General features: G+C 39.4%; 1 protein-coding gene across 13 annotated transcripts in view; it reads left to right on the forward strand.

The window, feature by feature from the left end:
* Positions 1 to 13182, forward strand: part of NPAS3 (neuronal PAS domain protein 3) — an 885376-nt gene extending 872194 nt beyond the window's left edge. For all 13 annotated transcript variants that reach the window (XM_077323058.1, XM_077323057.1, XM_077323059.1 and 10 more), the window contains 3 exons: positions 1599 to 1746; positions 7030 to 7145; positions 8866 to 13182. In XM_077323058.1, the coding sequence (XP_077179173.1) occupies positions 1599 to 1746; positions 7030 to 7145; positions 8866 to 10175 (1574 nt within the window). In that variant the 3' untranslated portion in view covers positions 10176 to 13182. The remainder of the gene's footprint in view (positions 1 to 1598; positions 1747 to 7029; positions 7146 to 8865) is intronic.
* The last annotated feature ends 143 nt before the right edge of the window (positions 13183 to 13325 follow it).

The raw sequence follows: 13325 nt of genomic DNA on the forward strand, positions 1-13325 counted from the left end.
TGGATCTAGGAAACTGGAGTGAGAATGGAGAAAAGTAAACGGGGGAAATAACTTTACTCTGTTCTTACTCTCCCCCACACAGGAATGTTTGTATATGTCCCAGCTTGTCTAAGTTTAGATGCAACTACCTAAGCTTAGGAGCTAGCATATACAAATAGCTTGTCTGTTGGTTTCTTGACTTATAGTCAGTTTTAATTGTAAATATACAAGACTTTTAGGCAATCTTAATTGTAAATATACAGTTCCATTTAAAGTTGGAACTTTAGCTGGTTTAGATACACGGGATTCTTTTCTTCCCAATGTGACTTCTTTTCTCTCTTTTCCCCCACCCCTTCCAAAAAAATCAAAATGTACTTCATGAAACTATTGTATATGAAGCACTTATTAGCCATAATTAAATGGACAATATGAATTTACTACGTCTTTAGGACTCTGGCTTGTTCTGGTTTAGAGCAAGATGATTAATGCAAATACATATTACTTGAGATAACCATTTAGCAGCTAATTTAGCCAAATTTATTACAGCAGTTAGAGGTTTTTCATTTTAGCAGACAGAGACAAGGGCATGCCAAGTGTGGGGAGAGGTCTGTGAAGGCACACTGCCCTCTAGTGCCCAAAACTTTGTAGGATTAATGGAAGACACAGACAAGGGAAAGGAATAGGAACTGGATTATAAGAATAGCAAACACATTCTCTTAATCCATGCCAAAAACACACCACTTTATTCCAACAAATGAGATACAGCTCTTTCTCTGCCTGTGAAGACAAAAGTATTCAGATACAGAGCCAGTTGGCACTATGCTGGCTTGAAACAAATGTGAACATCTGTATTTTTAAGCTTTGAAAACTAAAAAGCACACATTTGCACAGATCGCTTTCACTGGTCTGGCCGTGCCTGATCCTTTTTCAGACAGTGCACGGAGGAGCTCTTGGTTTTAACGTGCTCAATTCCACAACTCCCTTAGGCCACCGTTTCGTCTGCAGCTTTTTGGTGGATTTATTTTGCTCCAGTATTAAGCAAAGTCTCAGCAGACATTTCCCCCACTGACCATTGGAGATTTGGTTCATCTGAGGACTGTAAATTCTGTTTGACAAGATCAAAAGAAACAGATGTGTAAGTTCAGTAGTTGATATCGCCTGCAATGAAGAGAAATGATCAAAGAACTAGGGTAGAGTATCTTCCCAAACCTTTCAAATAGCCAGAATCTCAAAGAGGTTTACCCAAGAGCTATGAATAAATCACATAGAAATTTAACTTTTTTTAACAATTTGATGTTGTGTGCCTTGAAAATGTCCACACAGGATTCGGTGCTCCGCAAGCTGTGGAGATTTGTACTCCTTTATTGCCCTTCCTCGCCTACTTGAGCTGCCAAAAGCAGATTAAAATCATGCTACAAATGGAGGGAAACGCTGCTTCTCTGCCAGTGCTCCCATGAATGGTTGGATTTATTTGTCATTATAACAACATTTGTTATTAAACGTAGTGGGACAAAGAGCTTACATCTTAGTACATGTGTTATGCCTTCTTGGTGGGGAAGAGCCTCTTTCAAGAGCTTTACTAACAATCTTCTTTATTCCTTTTGTTTTCCTCAATACAGTGCTGAATAAGGGTCAGTGTGTAACAAAATACTACCGCTGGATGCAGAAGAACGGGGGTTATATATGGATACAGTCTAGCGCCACCATTGCTATCAACGCTAAGAATGCAAATGAGAAAAACATCATCTGGGTCAATTACCTTCTGAGGTATATCTTTCTGTCAGTTCTGTTATTTGCATTTTTGCTGTCATTGCATGAGCCATCTTGAACAGGTAAAGGGAAAAAACAGGTCAGGATTCTGCTGAGATCCTGCTCAGAATCAATGGGCTGTATTCAGTGAGACCTGTTTGTGGAACGGGCCTCGCAGATTAGGATGCTTCTTACCTTGTCCTCCTCCTACTGCCAATTGAGACCTCTGAAATTCTGTTCCCAGGGGTCAGCAGAGCCCCAGGGGTCAACAGCCAAGGGGGAAAAGTCTGCAGTGGGCGGGAGAAATGACAGATATCGCTGCCCTCTCTTCAGATGATGGAAGTGATCTTAAGACTTTGCAACTGTGTGGCTGGATACAATCCAATATCTATTGGTGCCTGTTTTTGGAATGCTCCCAGTTTGAGATGTTGTGTTCACTTGCAACAGCTTTATTTCAGAACAAGTTTATAACCATCCCTTACTTGCATGATCACCTTTCTATCATAGAGTTCTGGATTGAAGTCTGAATGCCCTGCTGTATTATTACAATAGATCTCCTAGAAAAGGGCATTTTCTTTCCCTTGTAGTGTCAGACAATCTGCTCATTATTACCACTGATGCACATTAGTTGCACCCATTTGGTGTTCCAGTTATTTTGAAGTGAATTCACTACAAGCTTTTAGGTCTTATAAAGTTATAAAGCATGTTCCAAGAGAAATACAGAATTAGCAAACAAACTGAACTCTTGGTGAATAACTAGAACCAATATAGATAGGTCAATAGAGTTGGGAAAAGTCCAATTAAACCCTGAGACATCTCAAGCAAGTCTTTCAATCTGTTGTAGGTAAAACAGAAATAATAGTATTCATCTCTATAATAGTACCCTTATATCTACACAATGGTAGTCTATGTCTGGGGGATGTAATGGGGGTAAATAAGAATTGTAAAATACTTTGTACAGAAGTATCTCAATCCTAAACCGATTTACTCAGGAATAAGACCTGTGGAATTGAATAACTTTTACTTCCAGTAACACTGTGCTTAGGACCTCATACTAATGAGATTCCCTGATTCCCTTCCCCCAGATTTCATGAGTAGCAGAAAAGAAGACAGAAACCTCTTTTTATTCTTCAATTTGTATTCTACCATTCTTAAAAGATTATCTAAGTTTTAAATTGTTAAACAATAAAACTGGTCAACAGAAATCGTCACAAAGAGAATCAGCGCTGGGTTCCAAACCACTTTTTTCTTTACCATCTCCAAAAATATATTACAGATGTAAAACAGTTTGACAACTGGACAGATGAAAAAAAGATTTTTAGAAGAGCATGGGTATCTGTTGAGAAATATGTTAGCTCTGGCAAGCTTCTTATTGTTAAATTTTGGAAACAACCAAAAATGTGGTCAAAAAAGTGTTGGTAAATTTGATTATAGAGGAAATTGTAGTATGCATAAAACTGAAAGGGAAAAACAAAATTAAACTGAAATGGCACCAAATTAAGTAATATTTTTACGTAGTGTCCCAAACTTCAAATAATAGGTGCCTGGCAAATGGTTGTCTTGATGTGCTATAAGCAGTGGGGGGCGGGGGGGAGGGATCTTGGCTTTGGTAGCCATCTCAGCTTTGACGGTAGGGTTACTTTTTTTAAAGGGACTCCCAAAGAAGATCTGAACAGTTAGACATGTTTACATAGAATCAGGTTGCCCGTTAGGTTTGTGTAGGAGCAAATGTGAGACTAAGGAAGTAAGAACCAGCACTTTGAATTGTTTCTGGAAACAAATCAGTAGTTCGTGATCCTTTTTAAGAAATGCTGAGCTGTTTCCTTGCCTGTCATTACTAGTCAGCAGTCTTCCTAGTATTCTTACTTTGAAGGGAAGCTCAGCCTCCCCTCAGCGGGAAGTGACTGCCAAGGGAAGGGATTGATCTTAGACATTGTCACCACAATTCTTTCCTCCTCCCCCTTATGATAGCTTCACCAGTGAACATAAGCTAAGCTTCCCTTCACCATGAGATGATTGTTAGAGAGGCAATTGGACTCAGAGACAGCACATCAAGGAAACCTTTATATGGTTGTAGTCCCCGCACCATTCAGTCACGAAGCAAAGGCTTCCCAATAGGCAAGCATTGTCATTTGTGCACTGTGCTCTGAGGCTTCTAGAAACTTAAGGGAAATATACATGGTAATATATCTCCATGTATGTGAGATGGAGGGTAGGCTTTTCTACTGAGAGAGACACTCTGCTACTCTGTTGGCCTACCCAGTTTGGCACACTGAGAATCTGCATACAGAAATCTGTTTGATAAATACATTGATAGTATATGACTAATAGCTCTCAGTGGCTATGAAGGACTTAACTATAGTGTGTGGGAAATTTTACGGAGGGTCTAAGAATGGGCCATCTGAATTATTTGTTTCTATTTTAATGTACCCATAATACTCCAACTGTTATTGGCTCATCCATCCATTCATTCATCCATTCATTCATTGAAACATTTATATCCTGCCTTTCTGTTAGAGTCAAAATTAAAGTAGCAAACCAACTTTCAACACTTCTAATCCCTCCCCCTCCCCCCCCCCCCCCCGGACCTTCCAAAGCTAAAGTTAAACTAATGGATTGCTAGTGGAGTCACCCTAGATGAGGAAAATAGCTCAGAGAAGAATTAATCACAGACATCCCATCAGCACTACTGCTCTTATCAAACACACCATTACATTTTTAAATGATTGGAAACCCAGTCACAGATGACTTACATAGCGCTTTGTTTGGTCCTAATATAATGAATTTTCTCAGTTTATTCCACTGACCATCCTTTGAGATAACGTGGTATGAGTTACAAAGTAGCTGACGGTAAAGAAGGCATTGTTCACTGCTCTGCCTATCAGTAGGAACTGAAGGTTCATGCTAACGCTTTATTCTTTTAAATAAATTACTGTTAGTATTTATTTATAGCTATATGGATAATGTGGAACAGGAAAGGACCAGCATATGACAGGGAGGCATAGATGCTGATGCCCTGTGAAGGTGTTTCTATACAGATTTGATGGCACTTTAAATTTTTTCTTCAGTTGAACTAAGTCTTGCCAACTCAGCAAGGCAGGGAGGGTAACACAACATGAACAAGCATTAAATGTACACCAGGAAAGGTTTTGTTTTACTTTCTGTGGGCTTTCATGCAATTGCAAGAGAATAGCTTATCTATAATTTATTTTTAGTTGGAATTTAGTTGAAATATGGATCTGTGCTCATCACCAGTTGTTTGAGATGCTTTCAGAGGTATGCTTTTGAGACTTACTGTCAACACCTATCCATGCTCAGTAAGTGCAAGGGACTTCCTTTTTCAATATGTTGTGTTTAACTAGTACAACATTTACTTTTAACCCCACTACAGTATTGATATATTACTGGAACATTGTAGCAACAGGCATAGCAAATTCTCTGAATTCCCAGATTTTATTTTATTTTTAAGTATCTATCTGGCCCCATCCCTCACTGACATATAGGTAAAAAGGCATAACTCCACTAGGATAGAAGTTAGAAACTTACTTTTTAAAATAAAAGCCCTCTTTTTAATAAGAGGGGGGGGTGCTGTGACACCACCAGCGATACCACTGATGCTGGCAGCAATCTTCCATTGAAAATTCTCAGTATTTAAGGAATAATAATAATAATAATAAAGGTAAAAGTATCCCCTGTGCAAGCACTGGGGTGACGCCCTCTAGCATTATTAATAATAATAATAAGAAGAAGAAGAGTTGGTTTATATATGTTGCTTTTCTCTACCCGAAGGAGTCTCAAAGTGGCTTACAGTCGCCTTCCCTTTCCTCTCCCCACAACAGACACCCTGTGAGGTGGGTGAGGCTGAGGGAGCCCTGATATTACTGCTCAGTCAGAACAGCTTTATCAGAGCCGTGGCGAGCCCAAAGTCACCCAGATGGCTACATGTGGGGGAGTGCGGAATCAAACCCGGCTCGCCAGATTAGAAGTCCACACTCCTAACCACTACACCAAACTGGCTGAAAATAACTGAAAATGCAGAGGGAGGGCACTCGTGTGTCCAAATCAATTCCAATGTATATGGATTGAGCATGAGGAAAAAGCCCAGAACTACAGTGTTCATACGACTAGTTCTCTTGCTTGTCGTATTGATTGGGCATTTCAGTGGACAAATAATATATATAACCAGCCCCTAAAGAAATCAAAATGAAATGAAATGGCATTCTGTCTCATTCCCTCCCTCCTCACACACATACTGACGCTCACGCACAGAGTGATCATTGAGAGCCAATGGTAATGTATGCATTCACTGTTCTATTTTTCATCCACATCTGAACTTCCTCACAATGTGCACTTTTCATGTCTTCTATGAATTGCTATCTCGGTGGGGGGGGGGGATTAACTATAGAATTGCTTTGTTAAATGTACTTCCCTGCATTACAAAGGATTTAAGAAATGCAACAGGACTCAGAGTTGTTTCATGACAAATGCCCTCCTCCTCAAAGCTCTGCCTGTTGTCTATAGGTTCGAAACTCCTTTTGGTAATTTCCACCAGCTTCCAGACAATCATCTGAAGATGTGGGTGTGTACATGAAAGCTTATACCCAGAATAAAACTTTGTTGATCTTAAAGGTGTCACTGGACTCAAACTTTATTCTTGAACCTCATGAATCCAATCCTCACCAACCATGGAGGGCAGGTAGAGGAGAGTCAGGCAGAAACCCCCTGCAACTTTGGTGTCTATAGTATGCCAGGGGGCCATTCTACTGAGTCATGAACCACACAAGCCAAAGTGATACCCTGATACCATGTTACTCTTAACCTCATACACTACAAATTGGTATATGATACATTTTTCCTTCATGTCTTACTTGGAGAAAACAATTCTGCAAAAGAAGAGATGAAAATCCCTGTAATATGCTAAGAATAATTTAAGGGATAATAACAGTGTCTTTGGAGATATTAAATGGCAGGACATGTTCTTGATGTCTTTATGGCACTGGTTACCAAATAAAGATTTATTATTGAATAGCAGGTACAATCTGCCATCTGATTAACCAGGAATACCCTGGTAGCTTAGCTACCCGGGTAGTAACAGACCCTGGGTGGTATAAATATTTGATGGCAGTATTAAAAGAAGTCTGCATAGAATTACTGCTTTAAGAAACTGAACAGAGATGTCTTGTTTGCTTTGCTGTGCTCTCTATTTACATTGTTTGCTCCAGAGAGTTGAGAGAAGAGAGAGCGGAAACTATCAAACTGTACATCATATATTGGTATTTCTGTTTGCTGTCTCTTCTTTAGCAACCCTGAATATAAGGACACACCAATGGATATTGCACAACTTCCTCATCTGCCAGAGAAAACGTCAGAATCCTCTGAGACCTCAGATTCTGAATCAGACTCAAAGGACAACTCAGGTAACACAGATAGTTGGAATCTCTGTTGTTTTGTACCTTTTTGACTGATGATGCATTGGGAAGAAGTCCTGCCTTACTGGCCAGCCAGGGGTAGGACAAATTCCTGGTTATGCACAACATCAATGGTGGCCCGGCTCCCTCCTGGCCTGGCTCAGATTAGGGCCTCTGGTGCATTAAGGGAATGTGGATAGTTTCTACCTTCCCTTTTTTTCTGCAGGTACCATCAGCAGCCATGCTGGGTAAGGCCCATGTGCACAAGGATAAGTGAGGCCTATGGTGTCCTGGTAGGGACAGAAAATAGCCCATTTGGCTCTGCAGCACTTCACAGTGACACAGAGCCAAACGGGGCATTTTTTAACTTCCATGAAGGTGGGGTGAAAGTAATCCCACCACTACCACCATGATGAAGCATGGCAGAACCTTTTTACTCCAGCACACTGAAATCTGTGGCAGACCCTGTCTGTCAGGGAAAATCTCCCATTCATACACAGCACACTGCCCCGCTGCAAGAAACCGGCGGCAGCCTGGCCACTGCTGTGCATAAAAGGTCTTTGAGAGTTTATCTCAAACTGATGCAGTTTAACACTAGATACTACCATTCTCTATCAAATTGCAACTTAACTTTTTTTTTAAGTGAACAGATATTTTGGCTTGTGAAATCATTGTACCATGTTTGCAGTTGTATTATGTGGGGTTTCCACTTCCATAATCATAACTCATTCTTATGGATGTATCTTTTTTCAGCTCCTTTTACAAGTTTTCATGAGGATGATGTGGCAGGAGGTTAAATGCCAATATAAGCTATCTCCTTATACGATTTCCTATTAAACCCATGCCATGCCCTTGCCATCAAAGACTATGTGGGATTTTCAAGCCACAAGGGGACAAATTGAATAGACTGGTTATTAGTGTGCTGTTTATCTTGTAAGAGAGTTTTCATTGACAGGAAAAGGGATGTACCATTGTATGCACTTGTACCATAAGTGTAAAGCCAACATGAGAACGCCAGGACCCCGCCCACTTCAAGCAGTGAGACTGCCCCTCCCATTTCCCCAATTTATTATGTAAAGTAAGGGGAATTGAACCATTGTGAGTGAAGCCCCTTTTAGCATATTATAGCTCAGCAGCAAAGTTGGGCCTGTGACAGTTTTAAGTGATTATGCAGAAAAGCCTAAGGCCATAAATCTGAATTTAATTAGATCATTAAGCTACAGGAAAGAAGCTGCAGTATTGAATTCTAAGAGTGCATCTCAAGATGACATTAGAAAGATTAGATGAGTGTATCTGTGGAGGATGGCTCCATCAGTGGCTAGAAGCCATTTACAGCCAAAATGTATATCTCCAGTTGACACAGAAGTGAGGAGTAAAAAAAAAATCCTGTGTCAAAGGAGAGCTCCTTGGACTAGAAATGTTAGATGAGGAGTCTGGTGATGAACCCATTTTATCAAGGTAAAATTTTGTGGTATTTTTAACCAACATTTCCCTTATTTAATAATATGCAATAATTGACTGGCAATTTGAAGTGTACAAAGTAAGAGAAACTCCCTGTACCCCCATTTCCTATATCGTTTCTCATCTGTTGGGAGATGAACCAAAGTGAACCAAAAAGAAATATTGCCAGTAATATTACCAGTAATAACATTATGCTAGCAAACTAGCTCTTTAGATCTTGCAGTCGTATTCTCAATTGTGTCTTTTTTTTCACCTTTTTTCTGTTTAGAAGACAATGAAAATTCAAAGTCCGATGAGAAAGGAAACCAGTCAGAAAACAGTGAAGATCCTGAATCAGATCGGAAGAAATCCGGGAATCAGTCAGATAATGAAATGAACTGCAATGATGATGGGAACAGTTCCAGCAACCAAGACAGCAGAGATAGTGATGACAGCTTTGAAAATTCTGACTTTGAGACTCAAAAGGCCCCTGAGGATAGTTTTGGCACTCTGGGTTCTATGCAGATAAAGGTGGAGCGCTATGTGGAGAGTGAATCAGACTTGCGGTTACAGAACTGTGAATCGTTGACCTCGGACAGTGCCAAGGACTCGGACAGTGCAGGAGAAGGAAATGCCCAGTCTTCCAGCAAACATCAAAAGAGGAAGAAAAGGAGGAAAAAACAAAAAGGAGGCAGCATGACCCGCAGGAGGCTGTCAAGCACTTCAAGCCCCAATGGACTCGACTCAGCAATGGTGGATCAGCCACAGCTGCTTTCATCACCAAACAGTGCCTCAGTGCTCAAAATCAAAACCGAGATCTCAGAACCTATCAATTTTGATAATGATAGCAGTATTTGGAATTACCCACCCAACAGGGAAATCTCAAGGAACGAATCGCCCTACAGTATGACCAAGCCCCCAAACTCAGAGCACTTCCCCTCGCCGCAAGCCAGCAGTAGTTTACATGTCTCCATTCCAGACTCTGTTCTCACCCCACCAGGGACTGAAAATACTGCCAGCCGCAAATCTCAGTTCAGCACCTCATCCAACTCAGCCTTGGCTCCCGTATCCTCTGACCCCTTATCCCCACCATTGTCAGCATCTCCACGGGACAAGCATCCGGGAGGCCCCAGCACTTCCAACTCTTTGTTGTACACTGGGGATCTGGAAGCCCTCCAGAGGTTGCAAGCAGGCAATGTGGTTCTTCCTTTGGTTCACAGGGTAACTGGAACCCTTGCTGCCACCAGCACGGCTGCTCAGAGGGTTTATACCACTGGCACTATTCGGTATGCTCCAGCTGAAGTTACTTTAGCCATGCAGGGCAATCTCCTCCCCAACACTCATGCTGTTAACTTTGTGGATGTTAACAGCCCCAGCTTCGGCCTGGATCCTAAAACACCGATGGAAATGCTCTACCACCACGTTCACCGACTCAATATGTCAGGACCGTTTGGAAGTGCTGTGAGCGCAGCCAGTCTGACCCAAATGCCTGCAGGGAATGTGTTCACAACTGCCGAAGGACTCTTCTCTACTCTTCCATTTCCTGTGTACAGCAATGGTATTCATGCCACACAGACACTGGAACGGAAAGAGGATTGAAATTATGACCACATACTGTGTTGTTCAGTGTTATACTCTGAGGCATAGACTATATTTTAATTTAGACCTTTAATTCTAGCACTTTGAATTTGAGCAGGTCAGCTTATTCTCTCAATATGATGGTCCCCATTTCATCCCCATTCTCTTTAACTTGACTTATTTTTAATGTAAAAGTTTGTTTTTTATTTTGCCTTCAGAGAGCTGAAGTATCAGTTGCCTGCCATTTTGTCTTCTTCCAAGATGTGTAATTTTTTTTTTCTTTGCATCTTTATTAAGATGCCTTTAATATGTGTATGCCTCTGCCATAGAATACTCAGTGTTGTGGTAAAGAGATTTTAATGGGACAACCATTGGGTTTACTTCATGATCTTGATATGATCAAGATTAAAAGAAACAAGCATAAAACAATGTGCCCTGTTTGACTAAGTCAAATGAAAAGGGATTTTTTTTTGTTTCTAATTCCTTTAAAAATAGGGGATAGTATTTTAGAATTTTATGCAGAGTTTAATTCACTTTTTATGGTTAAAATTTTCTTACTTGCACATAAAATAATTTGTGTTCTTAAAAAGTTAATTTCTGGCCTGTGATTAGAATAATAAGAGGATGGACTAAATGTTAATGACAGAAACGTTAACTTAATTTCTAAAACCATGGTGCTATCATTTATTAATCTGTAATGTCTTCACACAAATATGCAGCTTGTGGGCTGGGGTTTTTGAAAGGAATGTTTTCTGTACTAGTCTATAGTCAGGTGCTGCAGTCTCCTTGGTTAGTTAAGATAAAAGCCCTCATTAACATTTGCTGCAGGACTTATTTTTTTTACCTCCAAACTAACAAACATAGCCTCACATGAAATTTAAATGGATCTGGAAGCTTTTGGTTTTGTTTTTTGTTTTTTTGTTTGGTAAATGCTCTTAAAAAGAAAACTCAATTAAATTGACATGAGGATCAAAGGTTTGTTTTAGGTGCGTATTGTTTCTCTCTTTTTATTTTCTCAGTGTAACTGAGGCTAATTTTACAACTTCCAAATAACACTTCGGAGTAAGGGGAAAAAGATATATTTAACATGTTTTTTCATTTAATGTTATAGAGGGAAGGTTGTAAATTTTTTTTGTTTGTTTTGTTTGTTGAGTTGTCTTTTGTAATCCCCCCTGCCCCCCTTCTAGTGTTGGAGCCAATATGTTTTCAAGAATGGGTTAATGAGCTTGAAATAGATAACTGCAACTAAAAACTGCACATTAAGTATTTAAAAAGAGAAAAAAGAAAAAAAAAGAAAAGAAATCTCCTATTTTGTCTTTGTTGCCAGAAATCAGTGTAGTGTCAAACACTCCAAATGACTGTCAAGTATAAATTCTTCTTCCACCCCATCCATTGTTGGCAGCTGTTTGTTAAGGCATCTAATAACAGATGTGAGAACTGTAATGTGTACAATGTGTAAGTGTCCTTGGCTGTCAGTCCCATTGCAGTTTCAATGTGTGTTACTATATGCAGTATATACTAAGCTAATGTAGTTGTTTTGTCCTTTGTCTTCTCTGTGCTTTATCTCTAGTCTGGAGTGGCAAATGCCCATTCCTAACAGTCCTAGTGAACCAGTGAATCTTGGGGGTTAGTGGTTTTTTGTGTGGTGACCTTCCTCTGTAATGTCACCTTATGCTGCTTCCACTGTCTGTATACCTTTTCATTTCCGCTGTTGCTTTGCTGTTGTGTATTCTCAAATCACTCTCTCTCTTCCCCCTTCCTTTCTTCATTTCTCCCCCTATTCCTTCCTCTTTCTCTCTTTCTCCATTCTCAGAGATAAAAGACTCTTAACTAGCTCAAGGTTAATGGAGCCATTTTTTCCCACAGAGGAATTCTGGGTATAACTTACTCTTAACAGTGTGTGCCACACAATGCACTAAAGAGTAGTACTCAGATATATTAAACAAAGTGATGCCATATAGCCTCAGTTGTTAACATTTTCAGAGTCCCTTGTGCTCTAACTGTAAGTAGATGGTGCATTTCTTTGGTTTTCTCCCAAGTAGGTTAATGGAGCAATTTTCAAGTGAGATAGAAAATTCTTTCAAAGGTCAACTGACACGGTTAAAAAGGGCAACTGAGCTTAGGATTGTCATATATATTTTTTGCATATATGTGCAATGTTAATGTATAATAGCTCAGTTGTCCTCTACATTTTGGATAATACACTTGTGAAACCAAACAAGCTAGCAATTTAGAATAAGAGGAGTAGGTCTGAGAAAGAGTAGAAAGGAATAATGCCCAAAGCAGGCATTGGCTGCTGCAAATTCTGATAGTGAGTTTTTAAAGAGTTAGATTGAAAGGCTTTTAGTAGGTTTCAAGGGAAGCTGATTCGGGTTTACTTTTGGAAGCTCTACTCTAGCTATTGAACAATCAAAGGAGTGCACCTATCAGCTACAAAGAACAGCTAGACAGCTGTTGTTGTTTTCTTTTTTATTTTATTTTTTATAAATGTTTCTGTGTTGTGTCAAAATGATTTCTGGTGATTTAAACTAACAGATAATCACAGCTGCTGTCTAAATCCATAGTGTTTAAAATTACAAAATGAAAAAAAAACTTCATTACCTGTGAAGACTGTGTCTGTGTTTTTAACTATTTCTTGTACAAATATATGAAATCTTTTATGAGGAGACTGGTGCCAAGTATCTGAATAAAGGGAAAAGGGATTCTGTTCGTATAAATCTTAGCAGTGTTACCAACTCTACAATATATAAAAAAATTAAAATGTTAAAAAATGACAGCTATGGTACATTTATTTTGTGTTAAACTAACCGAATCTAACTTCTTGAGTGCCTGGCTTATTCGAAACATTTTTTTTCATTGACCATTGATAATGCTGCAAATCAGAAATGTACATACTTCATTTACAACAGGGTTCTTTTTATACTTTTGTAGATTCTCATACATGTCATACATGGTTGTCTTTATGTAACTTAATTTTTTTTCATCCTGCAGGTGCCATTTTCATAATAAACTTCTCTTGGATTTGTTACTATCTGGCATCATTTCTTTTACATATGATCATCCTGATTAATTAAAGCTGGTAGTATTTGTTTGAGCAGGTACCTTGTTTAATTATGTTCTTTTTAACAGCCAAAAAAAGAAGAGCATGACTAGATGATTTTTAATGCTTAC

The sequence above is a fragment of the Paroedura picta genome, chromosome 2, assembly GCF_049243985.1.
Source record: "Paroedura picta isolate Pp20150507F chromosome 2, Ppicta_v3.0, whole genome shotgun sequence".
Lineage (NCBI taxonomy): Eukaryota > Metazoa > Chordata > Lepidosauria > Squamata > Gekkonidae > Paroedura > Paroedura picta.